The sequence below is a fragment of the Babylonia areolata genome, chromosome 1, assembly GCF_041734735.1.
Source record: "Babylonia areolata isolate BAREFJ2019XMU chromosome 1, ASM4173473v1, whole genome shotgun sequence".
Classification (NCBI taxonomy): Eukaryota; Metazoa; Mollusca; class Gastropoda; order Neogastropoda; family Buccinidae; genus Babylonia; species Babylonia areolata.
The window spans coordinates 66,849,769-66,875,621 of NC_134876.1; the positions used below are offsets into that span (position 1 = coordinate 66,849,769).

A 25,853-nucleotide genomic window follows, 5' to 3' on the forward strand; every position below is an offset into this window, starting at 1 on the left:
ATCTTTTTGAATCAGTTGTGTTCTGCCTGTGTGTGAGTGACTGGTGTGAAAGCGCTTTGATTTGTTTCTTCGCAAGATTCAGCACTATATCGATACTTTTGTTAATGTCATTATTATATTATTATCATTATGTGATATCATTTTTAAAAAAGTTTGTGATGTTAGTGCCTGTATGCCATATCATAACTGTCAGTGTTTGTGTACAGTGAGTGTGTGTGTGTGTTTTGTAAAGAGAAAGAGTGTGTGTGTGTGCATGTGTATGTGAGAGATGTGTGAGTGTGAGTGTATGTGTGGTGTTTGTGGGTGTGTATGTGAGTGTGTGTGTGTGTGTGTGTGCGTGCGCTTGTGTGTGTGTGTGTGTGTGTGCACATGTATGCGTGCACCATTGTGGGTGTGTGTGTATGTGTGTTCGTTCTTTAGTTTAATGTCTTTTCACTGTAAGTGATATTAGACTAGTGTGTGTGTGTGTGTGTGTGTGTGTGTGTGTTTTAAATATTTTAAGAATACCTTCATTTCAAGGTGGAAATCAGTTTATAACACTGTGTGTGTGTTTTTTTTGTGTTATATTTATATTTATATGTTTCAATGCGATTTTATATAAATTTGTATGTGCATATCTTTCTGCACTTTCTCCCTCTTACCCCTTTATGGGTTGAGGGGAAACATGTCAGCATTCAGGAAATTCAGCAGATGTTGCTAGATATATAAATAGCAATACCTCAACAATTATGCTTGAACTTAAGGCATCTCTTATTCATTGGCCAGAGATTTATGACTTTGGTGTATGTACATTCTGACACATCATTGATAACAATATAAAGGTGATTCGTTGTCATTGTAACAATAAAAATGTTGATAACAAGGTTGTTGATGTTGGTGATGATGCCTGCTACAGATATGCCCCGGCTTTACGACAGCTACGACAGCAAGCCCTGGTCATGACCTTCCCACCCACTGAACCCAGCCGCCTGGCTTCTCGACTGTCAGAGGTCAGGTTCAAGGACATCCGTCTTCACTGTTTGGAAGCATACACAGTTCCTCCACCCCCCCTCTCTGTGCATCTCTTTTGGATTTAAGCTTTGTCAGCTTATCAGTCATGAAGTGATAGTAGGTGACAGTACTGATTGATGATGATGATGATGATGACGCAGACAATGAAGATAGATGACAGTGTTGAGTGATGATGATGATAATGATGTTGATGATGACAGCAGACAATGAAGACAGGTGACAGTGTTGAGTGATGATGATGATGATGATGATGATAGCAGCAGATAATGAAGACAGGTGACAGTGTTGAGTGATGATGATGATGATGATGATGATGATGATAGCAGCAGATAATGAAGACAGGTGACAGTGTTGAGTGATGATGATGATGATGACAGTAGACAATGAAGACAGGTGACAGTGTTGAGTGATGATGATGAAGATGATGATAGCAGCAGATAATGAAGACAGGTGACAGTGTTGAGTGATGATGATGATGATGATGATGACAGTAGACAATGAAGACAGGTGACAGTGTTGAGTGATGATGATGATGATGATGATGATAGCAGCAGATAATGAAGACAGGTGACAGTGTTGAGTGATGATGATGATGATGACAGTAGACAATGAAGACAGGTGACAGTGTTGAGTGATGATGATGATGATGACAGTAGACAATGAAGACAGGTGACAGTGTTTAGTGATGATGATGATGACAGTAGACAATGAAGACAGGTGACAGTGTTGAGTGATGTTGATGATGATGATGACATCAGATAATGAAGACAGGTGACAGTGTTGAGTGATGGTGATGATGATGATGATGACAGCAGATAATGAAGACAGGTGACAGTGTTGAGTGATGATGATGATGATGACAGTAGACAATGAAGACAGGTGACAGTGTTGAGTGATGATGATGATGATGATGATGATGATGACAACAGACAATGAAGACAGGTGACTGTGTTGATTGATGATGATGATGATGATGATGATGATGACAGCAGACAATGAAGACAGGTGACAGTGTTGAGTGATGGTGATGATGATGATGATGATGATGACAGTAGACAATGAAGATGACAATGAAGATAGTTGACAATGTTGATTGATGGTGGTGATGATGATGATGTCAGTAGACAATGAAGATGACAATGAAGCTAGTTGACAGTGTTGATTGATGATGATGATGATGATGGTGATGATGACAGCAGACGATGATGTTTTTGTTGTGCAGGTGGTGAGACAGGAACAGCTGAAGGCAGACCTGAACACACTGCTGGCACTGTGTGAACGTACAGACAATGACATCCGTTCCTGTTTGAACACACTGCAGGTAGGGTGTGTGTATTGTGGACAACATGTTGTTACCTGTACAAACAATGACAACCGTTCCTGTCTGAACACACTGCAGGTAGGGTATATGTATTGTGGACAAAATGTTGTTACCTGTACAGACAACGACATCCGTTCCTGTTTGAACACATTGAAGGTAGGGTATATGTATTGTGGACAAAATGTTGTCACCTGTACAGAAAATGACATATGTTCCTGTCTGAACACACTGCAGGTGGGTTGTGTGTATTGTGGACAACATGTTACCTGTACAGACAACAACATCCGTTCCTGTTTGAACACACTGCAGGTAGGTTGTGTGTATTGTGGACAACATGTTGTTACCTGAACAGACAACGACATCCATTCCTGTTTGAACATACTGCAGGTAGGGTGTGTGTATTGTGGACAACATGTTACCTGCACAGACAACATCTGTTCCTGTTTGAACACACTGAAGGTAGGGTGTATGTATTGTGGACAACATGTTACCTGTACAGACAATGACATCCATTCCTGTCTGAACACACTGCAGGTAGGGTGTATGTATTGTGGACATGTTACCTGTACAGACAACGACATATGTTCCTGTTTGAACACACTGCAGGTAGGGTGTATGTATTGTGGACAACATGTTACCTGCACAGACAACATCTGTTCCTGTTTGAACACACTGCAGGTAGGGTGTATGTATTGTAGACAACATGTTACCTGCACAGACAACATCTGTTCCTGTCTGAACACACTGCAGGTAGGGTGTATGTATTGTGGACAACATGTTACCTGCACAGACAACATCTGTTCCTGTCTGAACACACTGCAGGTAGGGTGTATGTATTTTGGACAACATGTTACCTGTACAATGACATCCTTTCCTGTTTGAATACACTGCAAGTAGTTTGTGTGATTTTGTATGATGAACAGCATGTTGTCAGTGTGTCTGCATGAGAAAAACAACATGAAAATGTATTGTTCCAACAGATGGAAATTGTGTGTTTTGTTACAGTGATAGTTTGTTACAATGATAGTATGGTGTGGTTTACCACCTGATCGCCTGCAGAGAAGTAATTGTTGGCTTGTAAGTGTGTGAGTGTGTCTTTAAATGTAATGTGTTTTCATCTTACCTCCCTTCACCCCCTAAAAAAAGCAATCAACATTTGACTTACATGAGTACACATGCAAGAAACAACAAGAGCTGCTGATCATAAGGGCCAAGACAGACAAAACACATCTTGGGAACTTCACTGGCTTCCAGTCCAGGAAAACATCTGTCACAAGCTGCTCTCCATTACATTCAAATCTGTGACAGAAAATATCCCTCAATATATCTCCAAGCTTCTTGTTTTGATCCCAACCCTTGACTGCTGATTTCTGCTTCAAGATGTTTCTACCCTGGTTTTCAGATACTACTGATATGATGCTTGTAATTTAGGAAAAAATATCTTTCCCTACATCTTGTAAAAAGACATACTGCTTTCAAAGTTAGGCAGAGTAATACATTTAAGTGTATGTGTGCATGTGAGTTTGTGTGTGTTAGTTTTGCCCTTGTTCAGGAGTTTGATGGTTTCCGTTGTTGTTTTTTTATTTATTTTTTATTTTTTTAACTATGTTTATATGCTGGTGGTGGTGTGAGCACAAAAACTGTTGTGTGGAAAATTGTATGCACCCTTGTACAATGTAAACTGAGTCTGTTTGAAATTCAGTTCTTATCTTCATTGAAGACACAGACTAATGCAAACTGGCTGACATGAAGAAATCTGGGCCTAATGTTGTGTCCAGGGCTGGACTGCATAGTTGATCTAAACAGTACTTTGTTGTTTTTTTTTTTAGAATTTTCCTAAATCTACACAAATTCCATAGACTGACGAAAATTTGCAATATTGAGGAAACTTAGCACTACGAAGATGACAAAAGCAGCCCAGCCCTGGCCTCCTGACACTCCCTGTGTTCTTAGCTTCCTGTCGCTGGCTGGCAGCAGCGGTGTCGAACCCCTGACCCACGGTGTGCTGTGTGTTGTGTTGCAGTTCATCCGTCAGCGGCAGAAGGAGCTGTCGCTTCGCATGGTACAGACCATGAGCATTGGACAGAAAGACAGCCACAAAAGTCTCTTCTCCGTGTGGAGAGAGATCTTCACCATGCCCAGGCCAAAGAGGTTGGAGCACTGTCTGTTGAATGTTGAGTTTGTCCTCTGCCTCTTGTTCTCTGCTGGTCTGTGTCTGCTCACTGTCCTGTGTATCAGAATGTGTAATAATGAAGTTGTCAGTTTTTGTATGCAAAGTTTTTAGCATGAGAGCAGAGCTTCTGAAATCAGACATGAATGGATGAGTTTAGGTTTGCACTTTTGTTTCACTATGGTGTGTCAGTCAACAGGTTTGGTGAATTCGCGCGGTTTGTGAATTTGGAAGTTTTTACAGCTTGTCAGCGTCAATTTTTGCATTTCATTTAATCCAGACGCATATGTGTGTCGCATGGCCTGTGTGTTAAGCACATGAGTGTGTATGTGGATGTGGGTGTGGGTCTGCGCAAGTACATGTGTGTGAGGGAGGGGAGAGGAGGGAGAGAGAGAGAATGTGGGTTTTTTGTTTGTGTGTGTGTGTGTGTGTGTGAGAGAGAGAGAGAGAGAGAGCTTGTAAGTCATGTGTGCATTGTTATGTTGTTCACACTATTTGATTTATTATCTAATATTTTTGTTCGTGGCCCACTCCTTTGTTATGGGCTGGAGGCCTAACTAATAAACCATTGTCTTGTCTTGTCTTGTCTTGTCTTGTCTTGTCTTGTTTCTCATCACTGGAGTCTGTTCAGTTTCTAGGAGGCTTCAGAGTGAGTGGAGAGATCCATATGCACTATACTACTTCTGCTGGCAAATAAAGAAAATGAAAATGCAGATTGACACACTCAACTTCCCAGAGAGGGAGCTCATGGCATTTACAATATAACTTATTCATACATAAATAATTACTCTAGTATGAATACCATACACAAACAATCATGTGCACTCGCAAACAAATACACACACACTTGTACCTGCATAGACGGCAGAAGTTCAGGAAGCATATTGTCAATAAGATGGTTGTCAGAATGGAAGAGGTGTGTTTTGAAAGACCTGTAAAGTCCATGTAACAGATTGAGAAGGGCAGTTTGTTCCATACTACTAGGCAGAGATAATAAAAACAGCTTTGAACTTGGGTCAACTAGACTCTTTCATCACCACAGTTTTGGGTAAGATGATTAGTAAGTAGTGTGGAACAGCCATCTTAGTGGTCTGCTGTCTTTAGATTTACTCCTTGACTGCCATAGGATGTAGTGCTTACATCCCCAGTGATGTCACTGATTGTATCTTAAGAAGTGAAATAATTTTTGAAGGCTGAAAATTGACACATTTGATCCAGAGTGGTATGTCTCCTGTCCATGTTCTCAGTTTTCAGCTGATTGTTCTGGACATTGATTTGTGTCTTGAAACACCACTTTCTACTGGTTTATATATATATTTTTTATACTTTTGAAAAATAATTTAATTTATTTTTTAGACTAAGGTGGCATCCTTCTGGTTCTTTTCAGAGACAGAGAAGAAAATGTTGGATTGTGAATGGCATGTGGATCTATAATGTATATGTTTGCTTTGATCTTATTAAGGGTCTTGAGTTCCGTTATATGGACTGGGGTTTTGGTTTGTGTCAGTGTACAATGCTCCTTCTCTGTGTGAAAGTGTTTGTGCAAGTGTTTAGGGAATAAAGTAATGAAATGTGGGACTGATTTCAGGAATCGCTTTATCAGCATCTACGACCTGACTGAGGGGAAAGCTGACAGTCTGCAGCTGAATGCTTCGTCCCCAACAGCCAGGTGTGTACAGACAGGTACATGACAGCCACCATACTACACTACAACACACACACACACACACACACACACACACATACTCACCCCCCTGCAAACACATGTACACATATCCTTTCTTCTTCTTCATTCGTGGGCTATGACTCCCACATTCACTCAAATACACGAGTGGGCTTTTGCGTTTATGACTGTTTTTACCCTGCCATGTAGGCAGCCATACTCTGTTTTTTTGGGGGTGCATGCCAGCTATGTTCTTGTTTCCATAACTTCTCAAACGCTGACATAGATTAGGGGATCTTTTGTGTGCATATTTGATCTTCTGCATGGGTATACACATGAAGGGAGTTCAGGCACTGGCAGGTATGCACACTGACCTGGGAGATCGGAAAAATCTCCACCCTTTAACTACCAGGTGCTGTGACCGGGATTCAAACCTGGGACCCTTAGATTGAAAGTCCAGTTTAACCACTCAGCTGTTGCACCTGTCACACACTTACCCAGAAGCGGACAGTCTCCGGGTGAATGCTTCATCCCCTACAGCCAGGTGTGGACAAAGAGTGGCTGGGCTATGGCACCAGTGGGCTGTCTGGAAATTTGTTCATTGTTGTTCTGTTTATTCTTTTTTTTCCCTTTTTTGGAAGAAAAGTGAACTGGCAAAGAGAAAATTGAAGATGATTTAGATTAACCCATAATAAACGCACATACAAATGCACAGATACACATATGCACACACACACCGCACCACATCGTACACACCACACCACATGACACACACCACAAACAACACACACACACGCTCTCACACACTCCATGCATCCACTACACACACACACACACACACTTAATTCATGTCAGTAAGATTAGTAAGAGTGATGCAGGCCAGTGTATGTATCTAGAAATTGAGGTAAAAAAAAAAAAAGAGACACCTTTGGAAGTATGGCGCCATGTGTTTCCCTGTGTATGGGGGTGTGCAGGTTCCAGCACATCCTGAGCCTGGCCCAGGCCACTGGGGAGTACGAGCGTGTGATACAGGGGCTGTATGAAAACTACCTGCAGGCCAAGGCCAAGGACCCCCATCTGAAAGGGGTGAGACATGATAGCTAAAGAGGAAAGGGAGTTCAGTGAAAGGTCTTCCTTTTTTTTTTTTTAATGTCATTCTTTTTTTTTTAATGTTATCATTTTGATAATTTTACTTCATGTATTTATTCATTTCATTTATTTATTTGTTGTCTATTGATTTATTTGTCTATTCACTTATTTATTATTATTTTTTTAAAATCTGTTTATTTATTGTCCATTTATTTTTTCATTTATCTAATTTTTAAAATGTTATTTATTGATTATTTTGATTTATTTTCATTCCAAATTGCTGCCTGTAATAGTGTAACTGATATGTAATGGTGATTATTGATTATTATGTTTTGGTGATTACTGTGATGTCTTTTTTTTTTTTTTTAAGGATGAGTATTTCGAGGGTTGCCTGCAAAAAACAAAACAAAACAAACGAACAAAAAAAGAACAACTGGAAAAGAGAGCAATGGGGCATTCCTGTAGGTTGTGTACACCCATAGAAACAGAGCTTAAAAAAGGGCCACAAGGTCCTGTTCTTAAATATTGAGGAAAAGAACAACTAGTTTGGTTCTAGATTTGGGTAACAACTTTCTCACAGTATCTAGCTTTGTCACTGAATCAGTACTTGGGTAATGCGAGGGAGATAACTCAGAACAAGTCTGCCACTTTCAGTGAAGGTTTTGTGTACTGAATGTGTCTGATGAGATCACATTTCTGTGTGGAAAATATATGGGTCTGTTCATAGGAATAGTACATCATGATTGTCCACCATTTTTGTTTTCTGCCTGCTGGTGTGTGTGTGTGTGTGTGTGTGTGTGTATTTTTATTGTTGTTGTTTGCTTGTTTTTTTTGTTTGTTTTGTGTTTGTTTTTTTGTCAGTGAACTTTATCCCGCAGAATTTTGCACTGGAACTTGGTTTATTGTGATTTCTAACAGACTGTGGTGGTGAAGAATCCTTCTACCTGTACATGTATACTTGTCGAAGTCTCGAAATATGATGTTATATTTTACTGTCATGCACAGTTATGTAAGTCTCTTGAGACGTTCAGCAGGTTTTCTTGCTTCTTGATTTGGGTTTTCTTTCATTCTTTTTTTGTTGTTGTTCTTGTTGTTGTTTGTTTACAACCTGTTCATTATCACTGTTGATGCTGCATATGATTTGTCTTCTGTTAAGATAACTGACTTAATCAGCAAAGTTTGTTGTTGTTTCAGTTTGTTGACAGCTCAGTTGGTTTAAACATTACAACAGCATTTTATTGGAAAGAAAAAACAAAAGTCACAATGCAAGTGCAGTAAATCTGACAGCTTGGCTTGTCATGACTGTTTCATGCTGTGGCAGTCCATATTGATCATGGCTGGTTTTTACTGTATTATTATTATTGTTTTTGGTCACAACACGTTTCTCTGTCTTTTTGCATTTGTTTTACTATCAAAATAGAGTTTTCCACAGAATAGTGGCAGGGACACCTCTCTTGCTACTGAGAGTTCTTTTAAGTGCGCTAAGTGCATGCTACACACGGTACCTTGGTTTATCATCTCATCGGATTGACTCGTGTCCAGATTCTGCTGACTGGGGTTTAATCCTGCTTGCTCAGATTCTCTGGCTCCTGAGGTTGACACATTACCACTGGACCTTCACTCTTTGTTTTATGTTGTGACAGCTGAATTTATTGGCTTTGTGTAACTGTGTTTCATATTGTTGACAGCTCAGTTAAACTCACTCGGGACGACAAGTTTTCTCCCTTGCTTTTCCCCACAGACGGCCCATTTGTAAGGGTTTGGAAAAAAATTACAAAAAATACAAAATACTGTGTAAGAAAATGAAACTTTCAGAACTGGTTTATTACGTGTTGAGCTATTACATATAAAAAAAATCAAATTTCTCATCTTATTTTTACAGTTTTGCCATATGTAGAAAATACTGCCAATTTTTCACCCTGAATCACCATACCCATGCTCGCTTTCTGCATTAAATTCGCTTTCTTCTTCGTCATCATCCACCTCTGCAATCTCCGACCCTTCAGTTTGTAGCATTTCAAGTACTTCGGCAACCCAAAAACATTTCCATCACTGCCTTGTTCGCATCACAACATTTTGAGAAGAGCCCGCTTTGCTGACAGGCTGGCACGCGAGCAGACGACTGGTCAGTGACTTTGTCAGCGTGTGTGCGAGACAGGCCACACATCATAGACTAACCAATCGTACTGTTCGATTGTGGAGTGACCCAGAATAGCGCACTCTGCTTGGCTAATCACAAAATCACGTGTACAGCGCATGATGGAATTTTACTTTCGGAGAATGCTATTCCATTCCTTCGTCCGAAACCGAATACGTTTTGTGAAGGAATGCGTGAGCATTCCTTCGTCCGGAAAGAGTTAACTTAGCTGTTTCAGGCTGTAGTAGTTCAGATCATTATTAGCTGTTTTTATGTTATGACAGATGAACTAATCGGTGGAGTGGCTGTCTTTCATATTGTTGACAGCTCAGTTGATCATGACTGTTTCAGGCTGTGGTGGTTCAATCCTCTTAACTCACTCCGGACGATGGGCAGTTTTCAACTGTTTCAGAGGAGCTCGATCAGGGCTTTAGAAAATTAGAGTGGCACCTAATTTCCATAATGATGTTATAAGCTAAGAATATCTTAACTGACCTTTCCACTCTCCACTGTGACCAATAAATGTAGAGTGTGTTCCTGATCTTGCAAGCAGGAGAGTTTTATTTTTTAGGTGACTGGTTCACATGAACAGTGCGTGTCAACAATAGTGTCTGACCCAGTTTCTTCTCAGTCACAAGGCAGACAACTGAATTAGACGAAGAGGCCCTGTCAGGGCTGTATAACATTTTGAATTCAATCTGTTCCAAGCCATGTGTGCTTTCCTGTATTCGTTTATAAGTCATCTATGTGTGCAAATTTCGAACAAAAAATATGGATACTTTCATCATCTCACTGGGTGATAGCATAGGAAGGGAGGAAGTTTTATATTTTGTCCCTGGCTAAATATTACATTACTGATCAGTTTGGAACTTTTCACTTCATAAATTCTAAGATTTTATTTTATTATTATTATTATTATTTTTTTTTTTATTTCTTACCCATACGAATGGGTCATCTGTGGGTGAAAGTTAGGGGAGCTAACTAGCAGTCCTGAGTTAATGGCTGGTGTTTCTTCATGTTGTGACAGCTGAACCTGTCTACGGAGTGGCTGTGCTTTGTGGACGGGATCTCACAGCACACGCTGCACAGGCAGGACTACAGCCTGATGAAGTACGTGCCCTTCCTGCCCGTCGTCTTCCACCTGGTCTACGCCGCCTTCGTGCCCCCCCGCATCACCTTCCCTCACATCCAGTTTGAGGTGGGCTGGGACTGCTGCTAGTTTCAGTTTTCCTTTCTTTCTTTTGTTTCTTTCTTATTCTTACTTTTCTTTCTTTCTTTCTCTGTTTTTTTTTTTTTTTTTTGTAAGTTATTTTGTGTGTGTGTGTGTATGTGCGCGTGCGCGCGTGTTTTATGTTTATTGTAAAGTGATTTGAACTCCTTTTCAGGGAGGAAAGCACTCAACAAGTATCCATTATTATTATTATTATTATTTATTTCTTTCCTTTCTTTTCGCTTTCTTTCTTTCTTTCATGTTTTGCTAATCATTGCTATATGTTTTTATACCCCCCTCCACAGCATCCCCACCTGATATCGGCAGATTGGCCTTGTCATAAAAAAATTCAGGGTTCTTTCTTTCTTTCTTTCTTTTTTTTTCTTCTTCAGATTAGTCGTCTTAGTTTGTTGTGTTTATCAGTCGTGTTAAATGACTTTTGTTTAATTGTTGTTCAGTATGACTTGTGTTTATTAGTTGTCTCATAGTTATATGACTTGTCACACAGTTATGATTATTTGTTGTCTTTAATGACTTGTGTTTATTATATTTTTTTCTTGAGATAAGTAGTGTTAAATGACTTGTGTTTATTGAAAGCAGTCTTAAACAACTTTTGTTTATTGGTTGTCTGAAATGACGTGTATTTATTGATTGTTTCAAATGGCTTGTTTTTATTCAAAATCTTAAATGACTTGTGATTATTAGTTTTTTTGTTTTTAATTTTTTTTCTTCAGGTCAGTAATCTTAAAATGACTCGGTTTTATCGATAGTAGTCATAAATGACTTGCATTTGTTAGTAGTCTTAATGTGATAACTTGTGTTTATTAGTAGTAGTCTTAAATGACTTGTTAGTAGTCTGAAAAAACTCTGTGTCATTTAAAGTAGTCTGAAATGACTTGTCTCTATTAGTAGTCTTGAATGAGACTTGTATTTATTAGTTGTCTCATATGACTTGTGTTTACTTGCACTGTTGAATGACTCATCACCCCTGAAAGCGGAGTATGGCTGCAAACATGGCGGGGTAAAAATGGTCATACATGTAAAAGCCCACTCGTGTACAATACAAGTGAACATGGGAGTTGCAGGCCACGAACGCGGAAGAAGAATGACTCATCAAATTTTAAATGATTTGTGTTTATTGACAGTAGTATTAAATGACTAGTCTTTACTAGTAGTCATAAATGACATGTGGTTCACTGATTGTTTTTGTTTTCTGCCCCCCCCCCCCCTTCCCCTCCCCCTTCCTTTCTATCATTAATTATCTCAGTAAAACATCCTGGGATAGTGACAACCAAAACTTGTATTGTGAAAGTGTTGCTTCTGTCATCACTTACTGTCATTGGTCACATGTCTCCACAGTCTCTTGCTCTTGGTATTCACTCCTAAGAAGACAAATGTAACCACATGAACTCTCCAATAATAAGACTGGTCAATATTGCTTCAGGTGCAGCAAACGTTGACCAAGGTCAGTAACCTGGTGACCTCTCTCCTGACTGACATGACCCCTGCTGTACGCAAATTTGTCAACATGCGAACCCTGACCCTTGACCTCTTGCCCCCACTGCTGGACATTCTGCAGCCTACATTGCGACCGGTCAGTGATGATTGTGTTTGTGGCTGTCATGTGATTGTGTTTGTGGCTGTCATGTGATTGTGTTTGTGGCTGTCATGTGATTGTGTTTTACGGCTGTCATATGCTGTCATGTGATTGTGTTTGTGGCTGTCATGTAATTGTGTTTGTGGCTGTCATATGCTGTCATGTGATTGTGTTTGTGGCTGTCATGTAATTGTGTTTGTGGCTGTCATATGCTGTCATGTGATTGTGTTTGTGGCTGTCATGTGATTGTGTTTGTGGCTGTCATGTGACTGTGTTTGTGGCTGTCATATGCTGTCATGTGATTGTGTTTGTGGCTGTCATGTGACTGTGTTTGTGGCTGTCATATGCTGTCATGTGATTGTGTTTGTGGCTGTCATGTGATTGTGTTTGTGGCTGTCATGTGACTGTGTTTGTGGCTGTCATGTGACTGTGTTTGTGGCTGTCATGTGATTGTGTTTGTGGCTGTCATGTGATTGTGTTTGTAGCTGTCATGTGACTGTGTTTGTGGCTGTCATGTGACTGTGTTTGTGGCTGTCATGTGACTGTGTTTGTGGCTGTTATGTGACTGTTTTTGGCTGTCATGTGTCCAGGGTAGTACCAGTTTGCAGGCATGGAACAGTGTTATTGTTCTCTAGGTCCTATGGTTTGTGTTCAGTGTATGAATATGTCTGTGAGTGTTGGTTGTTGGCTTGTTTTGTACACACACACATGTACACACACAAACACATGCACACGCAGGCACACACACACACACACACACACATACACGCGCATGCATGCACACACACACATGCACACACACGCATGCTCACAGGCGCGCAAGTGATTCCCCCCCAACACACACGAGTGTTATTCAGTTTAACATCTATTCACACTATGTGATTTTAGACACTCAAGATTACCTACAGTGCATGTGAGTCTGAGCATCCAAACCTTGTGCAACATTACTGCATGGAATCTGATGGTGGTGTCATTAATTTTTGCAACCTTCAGTTTTTTAAAATGATGATTCATATATAAGACATGAAACACTGCCACATAGAATCTGATGGCAATTTTTTTTTTTAACCATCAATTTTTTAAAATGATATTTTTCATAAGACTTTATGAAACACAACACAGCCACATGGAATCCGATGGCATTACTATTATTAATTTTTGTAACAATTATTTTGAAATGATATTTCATTTAACAGTGTGTGTCATAAAGATGTAGCAGTAGATGGTGGTGTACGACGATAGTTGTGTCCAACTAAAATCACTGGACAGCAGAGGAGGCAACTACTGTCCTGACTTTCTGGGACAGATTTTGATTACAGTGGAGAGTATCTTGTCCAAGTTACATTCCTGCTCTCTCTGTCAGGACATGGCCCTTAGAGGCTAATCAGCCCCCAAGGCTTCAGCACTAAGAGTGAGTGCAATCTTGCCTCCTGGTTCAAGAGTTATAGTCCTTTACAAAAGATGAAGCTGTAGATGAAATGTCATTGCACTGAACCATTGATCATACAGCTTTCACTTTGCTGTTGGCTGAACTGCAAGCTTATGTCAAGCTGGGCATTGAGATGTTGATGTGTGATGACAGGTGAACACCCAGCTGTACAGCAGCCGAGAGAAGGAAGAGTTGAATCACCTGGTGAGGGTCATGATTAACTACAACATGACCTACCGACAGGAACGCTCACCTGAAGGACAGTATGTCTACGTCCTGGACCCGTGAGTTTCTACCCTGTTAAAACTACGCTGATTTGCTCTTGTAACAGTATGTTGTGTGTGTGTGTGTGTTTGTGTGTGTGTGTGTGCTGGGTGCAGATTTGTGAGACGTCTAATGAGAGATATATTCAACATAATAGGAAGGAAGAATTTGTAAGCAAATGGACATTTCTTGGGAAACATGATGTTTGTGAAGTTGAAAACAGACACTTTTGCTTTTAAATGAAATTTATTCATTTATTTACTTGAGGTCAGAATTATCATAAACTGTCTTATATCTGTCTCTGCATGCCTCTCTTACATACTTACATCTGCGTTTTGATGTGAGGAAACCTGGTATTTGAAACAAAATGTGATAGAGTTTTTTGATGTCTTTATTTATGTATGGTACTGATCACAATTTTAGAAATTCAAAAATGAGGGATAATAAATATTTGACTAGGTTTTAGTGTGTGAAATGCAACATAGTTTTGACAAATTTTTGAAAAGTTTCCTGCAATAACAATAGTGAAGTGTGTGCTTGTATATGCATTTACATGTGTGTGTGTGTGTGTGTGTGTGTTAATGAGTGGGTCTAGTAGAGTCCAGTTCCCGTGCTCATTGTTGACTCTGTGTCCAGGAATGTGGAAGAGGTGGTTCGGTTCTCTGGCCTAAAGCAGCACAAACAGTTGACGTACGGCGCCAAACAACTGATTGCCAGAGAGGTCAGTACTGGAGTCATGCCTCCTGCTCATCCCTCTTCACTGTGATGTGTGGTCTGAAACTGAAGCTTTTAGTTATACATGAATACATGGCGTATTGCCTGTTTTTGTCAAGAATCAGAATGGTGCTCTGAAAACTGTTGGTTCTATGTTGTGTATGGTGTGTCGCCTCTTTTTGCCAGGAATCTTCTTCTTCGTTCGTGGGCTGCAAATCCCACGTTCACTCATATGTACACAAGTGGGCTTTTACGTGTATGACCGTTTTTACCCCGCCATGTAGGCAGCCATACTCCGTTTTCAGGGGTGTGCGTGCTGGGTATGTTCTTGTTCCAATAACCCACTGAACGCTGACATAGATTACAGGATCTTTAACGTGCGTATTTGATCTTCTGCTTGCGTATACATATGAAGGGGGTTCATGCACAAGCAGGTCTTCATGCATGTTGACCTGGGAGATCGGAAAATTCTCCACCCTTTACCCACCAGGCGATGTTACAGAGATTCGAACCTGGGACCCTCAGATTGAAAGTTGAATGCTTTAACTGCTCGGCTGTTGCACCCATCTACCAGGAATCTGAATGGTGGTCTGAAAGCTGTTAGCTCTATATGGATGCATGGTGTGTTGCCTGTTTTCAAGAATCAGAATGGTGGTTGAAAGCTGTTAGTTCTGTAAAGACGCATTACATAGCACCTGTTGTTTTGGATTTTTATTTTTTTATTTTTTTACCAAGAATCAGAATAGAGGTCTGAAGAAAGAGTGTGCTTTGTGTCATTTTTGATGGGTGAATATTCCCAGATGATCCATCACTGGTTAGAGAAAGGGAACATCCATTCTTGATTTACATTTTATGTATTGTCTCATCCTTTTAACAATTCTCTTTAAACTATTGTTTGTAGTGTTAGGTATTGATTGATAAGATTCAATAGGTATTGAGTGGTCGGATTTTAGACATGCGTCAGCTAATAGTCTGGTTTAAAGACACCCAAACTGCTGCATTATATTGTTTACTATTGTTTTAAAGATGATGGCATCTCTATTAATTACATTATTGTCATCATAACATATGTTTGCATGTATTGGGTAAAACATCAGATCGGGATACATTTTGTATGTGTGTATTTTTATTTTATTTTATTTATTACACTTTGTAGTATTGTTTCGTACATTTGATGTTGTTGTTTCTCTCTCTCGTTTGTCACATAGATTGAAGTGGAGAAGATGAGGAGGAACGAAGCGTCACATTTTCCAGTGTCGTGAGTATTGGATTATCCCCCCTGCCTTTCTCTTCATGCTCCATAATTATACAGTAATGACACGCTTAATTCTCTTGTTTTGGAGATGGTTGCGTCAGCATTTCAGGGAGACTGATCATTCCTTTAAATAGCTGCCTCAGAGACGCACAAAGCATGGAGATCAGTTTTTTGCCTGAGTTGTGTAAAATGAACTAAGATTAAGATGATGATACCTGTAATAGTGATAATTACATTGATTAGAATAATTTCAGTTAGTAGATTAAAAGACGGATTTGTGATTTATACCAGTCATCATACTTTATAGATTTATTGTTGGATGTCACCATAGGATTAACATATGATTTAATAAAGAAGAAAAAAAGAAATAAGAATTAGCAGAAATAACGTACAATCCTGCTGTGCACTTTGATGCATGTAATGTATGCAAAGGTGGTGGTCAGTATAATGTACTGATACCAGTGAATGTATGTATAGCAACATAATGCAGGTGTAGTTGGTGGTCAATACGATGTACAAGTATGATATACTGATACTGTGTGTGTATAACAACATGATAAAGGTGTAGTTGGTGGTCAGTATGATGTACTGATACCTGTGTGTGTATAACAACATAATGCAGGTGTAGTTGGTGGTCAGTATGATGTACTGATACCTGTGTGTGTATAACAACATAATGCAGGTGTAGTTGGTGGTCAGTATGATGTACTGATACCTGTGTGTGTATAACAACATGATACAGGTGTAGTTGGTGGTCAGTATGATGTACTGATACCTGTGTGTGTGTGTATAACAACATAATGCAGGCGTAGTTGGTGGTCAGTATGATGTACTGATACCTGTGTGTGTATAACAACATAATGCAAGTGTAACTGGTGGTCAGTATGATGTACTGATACCTGTGTATGTATGCATAACAACATGATGCAGGTGTAGTTGGTGGTCATTATGATGTACTGATACTGTGTGTGTATAACAACATAATGCAGGTGTGATTGGTGGTCAGTATGATATACTGATACCTGTGTGTGTATAACAACATGATACAGGTGTAGTTGGTGGTCAGTATGATGTACTGATAGCTGTGTGTGTATAACAACATAATGCAGGTGTAGTTGGTGGTCATTATGATGTACTGATACCTGTGTGTGTATAACAACATAATGCAGGTGTAGTTGGTGGTCAGTATGATGTACTGATACCTCTGTGTGTGTATAACAACATAATGCAGGTGTAGTTGGTGGTCAGTATGATGTACTGATACCTGTGTGTGTATAACAACATAATGCAGGTGTAGTTGGTGGTCAGTATGATGTACTGATACCTCTGTGTGTGTGTATAACAACATAATGCAAGTGTAATTGGTGGTCAGTATGATGTACTGATACCTCCTATGTGTGTATAACAACATAATGCAGGTGTAGTTGGTGGTCAGTATGATGTACTGATACCTGTGTGTGTATAACAACATAATGCAGGTGTAGTTGGTGATCAGTATGATGTACTGATACCTGTGTGTGTATAACAACATAATGCAGGTGTAGTTGGTGGTCAGTATGATGTACTGATACCTGTGTGTGTATAACAACATAATGCAGGTGTAATTGGTGGTCAGTATGATGTACTGATACCTGTGTGTGTATAACAACATAATGCAGGTGTAATTGGTGGTCAGTATGATGTACTGATACCTCTGTGTGTGTGTATAACAACATAATGCAGGTGTAGTTGGTGGTCAGTATGATGTACCGATACCTGTGTGTGTATAACAACATAATGCAAGTGTAATTGGTGGTCAGTATGATGTACTGATACCTCTGTGTGTGTGTATAACAACATAATGCAGGTGTAGTTGGTGGTCAGTATGATGTACTGATACCTGTGTGTGTATAACAACATAATGCAGGTGTAGTTGGTGGTCAGTATGATGTACTGATACCTCTGTGTGTGTATAACAACATAATGCAGGTGTAGTTGGTGGTCAGTATGATGTACTGATACCTGTGTGTATAACAACATAATGCAGGTGTAGTTGGTGGTCAGTATGATGTACTGATACCTCTGTGTGTGTGTATAACAACATAATGCAAGTGTAATTGGTGGTCAGTATGATGTACTAATACCTCCTATGTGTGTATAACAACATAATGCAGGTGTAGTTGGTGGTCAGTATGATGTACTGATACCTCTGTGTGTGTGTATAACAGCATAATGCAGGTGTAGTTGGTGGTCAGTATGATGTACTGATACCTGTGTGTGTATAACAACATGATACAGGTGTAGTTGGTGGTCAGTATGATGTACTGATACCTGTGTGTGTATAACAACATAATGCAAGTGTAATTGGTGGTCAGTATGATGTACTGATACCTCTGTGTGTGTGTATAACAACATGATATAGGTGTAGTTGGTGGTCAGTATGATGTACTGATACCTGTGTGTGTATAACAACATAATGCAAGTGTAATTGGTGATCAGTATGATGTACTAATACCTGTGTGTGTATAACAACATAATGCAGGTGTAGTTGGTGATCAGTATGATGTACTGATACCTATGTGTGTATAACAACATAATGCAGGTGTAGTTGGTGGTCAGTATGATGTACTGATACCTGTGTGTGTATAACAACATAATGCAGGTGTAGTTGGTGATCAGTATGATGTACTGATACCTGTGTGTGTATAACAACATAATGCAGGTGTAATTGGTGGTCAGTATGATGTACTGATACCTCTGTGTGTGTGTATAACAACATAATGCAGGTGTAGTTGGTGGTCAGTATGATGTACTGATACCTGTGTGTGTATAACAACATAATGCAGGTGTAGTTGGTGGTCAGTATGATGTACTGATACCTGTGTGTGTATAACAACATAATGCAGGTGTAGTTGGTGGTCAGTATGATGTACTGATACCTGTGTGTGTATAACAACATAATGCAGGCGTAGTTGGTGATCAGTATGATGTACTGATACCTGTGTGTGTATAACAACATAATGCAGGTGTAGTTGGTGGTCAGTATGATGTACTGATACTGTGTGTGTATAACAACATAATGCAGGCGTAGTTGGTGGTCAGTATGATGTACTGATACCTGTGTGTGTGTGTATAACAACATAATGCAGGCGTAGTTGGTGATCAGTATGATGTACTGATACTGTGTGTGTATAACAACATAATGCAGGCGTAGTTGGTGATTAGTATGATGTACTGATACCTGTGTGTGTATAACAACACGATACAGGTGTAGTTGGTGGTCAGTATGATGTACTGATACCTCTGTGTGTGTGTATAACAACATAATGCAGGTGTGATTGGTGGTCAGTATGATGTACTGATACCTGTGTGTGTATAACAACATAATGCAGGTGTAGTTGGTGGTTAGTATGATGTACTGATACCTGTGTGTGTGTATAACAACATAATGCAGGTGTAGTTGGTGGTCAGTATGATGTACTGATACCTGTGTGTGTATAACAACATAATGCAGGTGTAGTTGGTGGTCAGTATGATGTACTGATACCTGTGTGTGTATAACAACACGATACAGGTGTAGTTGGTGGTCAGTATGATGTACTGATACCTGTGTGTGTATAACAACATAATGCAGGTGTAGTTGGTGGTCAGTATGATGTACTGATACCTGTGTGTGTATAACAACATAATGCAGGTGTAATTGGTGGTCAGTATGATGTACTGATACCTGTGTGTGTATAACAACATAATGCAAGTGTAACTGGTGGTCAGTATGATGTACTGATACCTGTGTGTGTATAACAACATAATGCAGGTGTAGTTGGTGGTCAGTATGATGTACTGATACCTCTGTGTGTGTGTATAACAACATAATGCAGGTGTAGTTGGTGGTCAGTATGATGTACTGATACCTGTGTGTGTATAACAACATAATGCAGGTGTAGTTGGTGGTCAGTATGATGTACTGATACCTGTGTGTGTATAACAACATAATGCAGGTGTGATTGGTGGTCAGTATGATGTACTGATACTGTGTGTGTATAACAACATAATGCAGGTGTGATTGGTGGTCAGTATGATGTACTGATACCTGTGTGTGTATAACAACATAATGCAGGTGTGGTTGGTGGTCAGTATGATGTACTAATACCTGTGTGTGTGTGTGTGTATAACAACATAATGCAGGTGTAGTTGGTGGTCAGTATGATGTACTGATACCTGTGTGTGTATAACAACATAATGCAGGTGTAGTTGGTGGTCAGTATGATGTACTGATACCTGTGTGTGTATAACAACATAATGCAGGCGTAGTTGGTGATCAGTATGATGTACTGATACCTCTGTGTGTGTGTATAACAACATAATGCAGGCGTAGTTGGTAGTCAATATGATATACTGATACTGTGTGTGTATAACAACATAATGCAAGTGTAGTTGGTGGTCAGTATGATGTACTAATACCTGTGTGTGCATGCATAACATAATGCAGGTATAGTTGTGGAGGATGGTGGCAGAATACAGAGAGTCTGTGAGGGTCTGGGTTCAAATCCTGCTCTCGCCCTTGACTGGAAAATCAAACTGAGTGTATAGTCATGCAGATGAGACGATAAACCTGAGGTTCAGTGTGCAACGCGCACTTGGTGCACTGAAAAAGAACCCATGGCAATGAGAGTGTTGTCCTCTGGCAAAACTCTGTAGAAGAAATCCACTCTGATATGTACACAAATATGTATGCATGCTTTCAAGGCCAGATGTGGTGTAGAGTACATGGATTTGTCCAAATGCAGTGATGTTTTCTTGAAAAACTGAAACTGAAGTTGTTGATTGTTATGCTGTAGCAATACCTGTGTGTGTAGAACAACACAATGCAGGTATAACTAGTTGTGGTCAGTTTGCTGTACTGACACCTGTGTATGTATGTATAACGGCATAATGCAGGCATAACTGGTGGTAGTATGATGTACTGACGCACAACTGACACCTGTGTGTGTATGTATAACAGCATAATGCAGGCATAACTGGTGGTAGTATGATGTACTGACACACAACTGACACCTGTGTGTGTATGTATAACAGCATAATGCAGGCATAACTGGTGGTAGTATGATGTACTGACGCACAGCTGACACCTGTGTGTGTATGTATAACAGCATAATGCACGCGTAACTGGTAGTATGATGTACTGACACACAACTGACGCCTGTGTGTGTATGTATAACAGCATAATGCAGGCATAACTGGTGGTAGTATGATGTACTGACGCACAGCTGACACCTGTGTGTGTGTGTATAACCATGTGGCTGTGATGTGTATGTCAGGGCCCCGGCAGTGTCCAAGCCAGAAGGTCCGGCCATCCCCAACCACAAGCAGACCCTGGAGGCCCGGCCTGTCAAAGAGGACAAGGTGAGCTGCTTCCTGCACACATGTCAACCTTGCGTTTTTGGTTGCACTTGGTTCTGCTTGCCTAAAAAACAAAACAAAAAAATTAACAACCAACCAAAACAAAACAAAATCAATACAAAAAAACCCCCACATTTACACTTGCCAAAGTCGAAATTGGAAAAAATACTGTTTTGTTTTGGTTAAGTGCAAATAGGTGCATTGCCGCTGTGTGTATAGCCCGTGAAACAAGTTCCGGTTGGCAGTTTCTGACTTTACTTAAATGCCATCTTCTCAGAGTGTGTGTTGTTCACACATTGCCCTGAACCTGAAAAGAAGAAAAAGAGTGATCAGAAGTAGCAGCTGAAAAAATAAGTGGCTTTGTTTTTGGTACGATACCGAAAATATTCCTCTCAATTTTCTGTTATCCTTCTCTGTTGGTAGGAAATATTCTTCCCAACTGTGTTTAGGGGTTGGCAGGTCTGCACATTGAGCTGACAAGAAAGGACAGAACTGTAATCTGTAATTAATATCTTTATTTGATTGTCGTGTATCTGTGAGATCTGTGTGTGTTTCCCTTTTCCCCTGAGTGGAGTGGAAGCCTTGTTGTAGTGCATCCGCCTAGGAAGCAAAAACATCTGAGTGCACGGGATCGAATCCCATGCTCGCCAGCATGTTCTTCTTCTCCACCAGACCTTGAATGCTGGTCTAGACGCTAGTCATTCAGATGAAACTATCAACTGAGCTCCCGTGTATAGCATGCACTTAGCTCACATAAAAGGAACCCATGGCAACAAAAGGGTTGTCCCAGGCAAAATTCTGTAGAAAAATTCACTTTGAATGGAAAACAAATGCACCTGCAGGCAGAAAGAAAGATGGTGGTGCTGCACTGTGGAGACGCGCTCTCCCTGAGGAGAGCAGTATGAATTTCACACAGAGAAATTTGTTTTAAGGGGCAATGGGGAGGTTACCTACTTCCGGGAGGTTTTCGGCCGTAGCTACTTTCGTTTTCTCCGCATAGGCGGATAGTAGTTTGCACAGAACAGGAATGTCAGACCCCTGCCAGAGTCTGCACTAGTGGGTCACGGTAAGTATGTTACTTAAACATAACTTTAGGAAGAAAATTTCCTTTTAACTATAGAATAATGCAGTACAATACAATACAATTCTTTCTTTATTTCATTTTCTTATTCAGCTTGCTTTAGCGCTGGCAAAAATTGGCATTGCATGATTTATGTTTGATTAGGGTAAATGTATTAAGGGACATCACCTGAATACATACTATTCAGCCTGACCAGGGTAATTGTGTAAATGTACATCACCTGAATACATATTATTCAGCCTGACCAGGGTAATTGTGTAAATGTACATCACCTGAATACATACTATTCAGCCTGACCAGGGTAATTGTGTAAATGTACGTCACCTGAATACATACTATTCAGCCTGACCAGGGTAATTGTGTAAATGTACATCACCTGAATACATACTATTCAGCCTGACCAGGGTAATTGTGTAAATGTACATCACCTGAATACATACTATTCAGCCTGACCAGGGTAATTGTGTAAATGTACGTCACCTGAATACATACTATTCAGCCTGTCCAGGGTAATTGTGTAAAAAGATTTTCCTGATTACTTATTTTTCTTTTCCTCCTTTGATGCCGTATCTGTCTTTCATTTCTGTTTCACTTTTGTGTTTTATTTTGTTTGTTTGTTTTTTTTTAAGTGGTGACAGCAGAACTGAGGCCAATGAAGAACACCCTGAGCTGTGTGCTCCTTCGTGTTTGTTTACACAATGCATAAAAAGTGACACAAATCATTAATGTTGTACATGAAAAGAAAGATTTTTAGCCTGACCTTGCTATCTGTTTTCTTTGTTCAAAAGTGTGTTTCTTGAATGTGGTTTCAGCCTCGTACCAATTACTTTGCTGGCTTCACACGAACCAAACGTCAAAAAATCACTGTGAATGCTGAAAATGAAAAAGGTAAGTCTGTGCTTTTATTTCTTGTCGACAAAGATTGGTATGTTAGATACTTCTGCCTATATGACCATGGTTAATTCCTGTTAAAAAAGAAAAGAGAAACGTGCAACCTGGAATCCATTTTCAAGGTTCTGTATAGGAGGGAGAAAGTCCCAATCCTTACGAGCCTGAATTCTTACACTTGATTTTCAAGACGTGCACTTTTTCCATCAAGTCACTGCTTTGCACAGTGTACCTGAAGAGGATGCTGTCAGCAGATTTTTTTTTTTCTTTTTTGAACAGATTGTGTTCAAAACAAGGTTGTGCTCCATGGGAAGGGGAACTAGGATTAGAAGAGGTGGGGTGTGAGGAGCAAGAGAGAGATGTGATGATTGTCAGCTTCAACTGACTTGTTTGGATGTAATGTCTTGTGTGTGGACTACATATTTAATGACCTGAAAACTTAAAAAAAAAAAAATGTTCAAATGTCAAAGTCAAAATATTATTTCATGATGGAACATTGAATAAGCAGCAATTGCTGTTGTTTTTTTTTTTCTTACATCAAGTAAGCTGAAACAAAACAAAAAGAAAAAAGAAGAAGAAAACAGAAAGTAGATTTGAAAGGAAAAAAGAAATATGTACAAATATAAAAAAAATACCTACCTGCATTTCTCATTCACACAAAGAAATCCAAACCTACATTACTAGTACGATTACTTCACCCCCACCCCGTTTTACAAACATGTTACCCGGTTAATACAAGTACACAGCCTATGCAAGCATGCACAAAACATTATTCAATAATAAATGAAGCAGTAGACATGTCTGGTATGTAATGTTTGTTGTCTGTGCATATTCAGTGACCTGTAAACTTTATAATTATTTGGACATAATGCAGTATGTGTTGCTGTGCATTCGAGCAATGAATGGTGATAGGCAGCTCTCAGTTGGCTTTACCCAGATAGGCAGCCTGTTGTGAAAATGGCTCTGTGTTTATAAAGCTCTTAGAGCTTGGTCTGTAACCAAGGATATGCACTGTATAAATATTCGTCCATACTAGTAAGTCACCACCCATATCAGTGAATCAATACATACACAGTGACCTACAAATGATATATTTATAGGTTTAATAGGTGTGCTTTCAGTTTCATGTTTGTAATTGTCGTGATCAGGGAACAGAAATGAATAAAACCATAAAAACAATGTTCCACAGAGAAAGAAGAAGTTGTGGAAGTGAAGAACGTGCTGGACACAGTGATCTGGTTCCACTTCAAGGAAGGGTACTCCAACGCTGTTCGGCGCAACGTCAAAATGCAGGATGTCATGTGACCACATCAGGTGTATTCACCCGATATAGTTATGGAGTACTGATTTGTTTTAGTGTATTGTTTCAAACACATCGCAATTCCCTGACAGATATTTTAATCATGCAAGATACTGTGGAACTTTCAATGACTGCAGTTTACTAAAATCATGTAAAAATAATGTAAAGAGATCAGATGTGATGTGACCTACAAACAAAACCTGTGTTTATGTGTGTTTGTGTGTGTGTGTGTGTGTGTGTGTGTGTGAAGGACAGACAGACAGACCAAGATTATGATCTAATTGAGTGCATGGTTTTGTGTGTGTGTGGAAGTTCAGGTATGAGTTGGTGAAAGTGTTAATGCGCTAGAAAGCTGTGTAAAATGTGCAGATAAAAACGGCTAGAGGTATTGTGAGGTAATGAGAGAGAGGAGGAGAGAGAGTGTGTGTCTTTCTCAATTTAATGACTCAGAACTTTTCATTTAAACATCTTTAAATTATTATGAACTTGGACAGCTTCGTATGTGACCATGTACAGATCAGTTGAAAAACAAATAACATTTGTTGACATGGTAACATAGCTGTTGTAAAATGTGATAGAAATGAAACTTGCTGCTTGCATTGATGCTGCACTGGTGTGAACACAAAATGATGAATAAAATGCCTTGAAACTGGTGTACAAACTGATGGTGTGAACATCATATTATGCAATATGTGTGTGTGTATGTGGTGTGTGTGTGTGTGTGTGTTCACTGAGAGGAGAAGATGACATTGTTGCACATGTTTCCTCATACATTCTTCTTCATGGGGGCAGGGTTGCACAAAAGATATTAACAATGCTTTGTTTCCTTAGAACGAAGAATTTTCCAATGTCTGTAGAATTAGAGAAGACTTTTAAAAAAACCCATCTTAACTCTGAATATGAACTTTGTGCTGTTCAGATCACTTATATAACCCAGCCCTGGACTTTTTCGACAATGTTACTGCTGATGACACAGAAACAGTATCCTGATTCAGCAGTAATGGGACATAAGAAGAGAGAGAAAGACACAGACAAGGAGACAGAGTCTAGAACTCAGTGATGACTTCCCAGAAAGACGCTCTTTCTTCGAAAACAACCATTCCACTGTGCTGCACAAGAAAAATCTTGCCAGTGTCATTTTGTTTCATTCTGAAATGGAACAACATATATTGTTTCATTCTGAAAATAAACAACAGCTGGTGGCTTGACTATTTTTCTTTGTGCAGTTTCTTTTCTTTGGTTTCAGTTTCAAGGAAGAGTCAAAGCATACGGACTGATCCATGAATTATACAATCTGACAGGTTTGCTTAAAAACAAGAAGAAAAGGGGTGGGGAACAGGGCCAG

General features: G+C 39.6%; 1 protein-coding gene across 1 annotated transcript in view; it reads left to right on the forward strand.

Annotated features, from left to right (window-relative positions):
* The window catches only part of LOC143286028 (chromosome transmission fidelity protein 18 homolog), a 39,765-nt gene extending 14,604 nt beyond the window's left edge, over window positions 1-25,161 (forward strand). The window contains exons 12-24 of the mRNA XM_076593542.1: window positions 896-989; window positions 2,234-2,332; window positions 4,356-4,483; window positions 6,091-6,171; window positions 7,140-7,251; window positions 10,419-10,589; window positions 12,046-12,195; window positions 13,781-13,911; window positions 14,528-14,612; window positions 15,814-15,863; window positions 21,158-21,242; window positions 23,133-23,208; window positions 24,398-25,161. Coding sequence (XP_076449657.1) covers window positions 896-989; window positions 2,234-2,332; window positions 4,356-4,483; window positions 6,091-6,171; window positions 7,140-7,251; window positions 10,419-10,589; window positions 12,046-12,195; window positions 13,781-13,911; window positions 14,528-14,612; window positions 15,814-15,863; window positions 21,158-21,242; window positions 23,133-23,208; window positions 24,398-24,513 — 1,378 coding nt within the window. The 3' untranslated portion in view covers window positions 24,514-25,161. The remainder of the gene's footprint in view (window positions 1-895; window positions 990-2,233; window positions 2,333-4,355; window positions 4,484-6,090; window positions 6,172-7,139; window positions 7,252-10,418; window positions 10,590-12,045; window positions 12,196-13,780; window positions 13,912-14,527; window positions 14,613-15,813; window positions 15,864-21,157; window positions 21,243-23,132; window positions 23,209-24,397) is intronic.
* The last annotated feature ends 692 nt before the right edge of the window (window positions 25,162-25,853 follow it).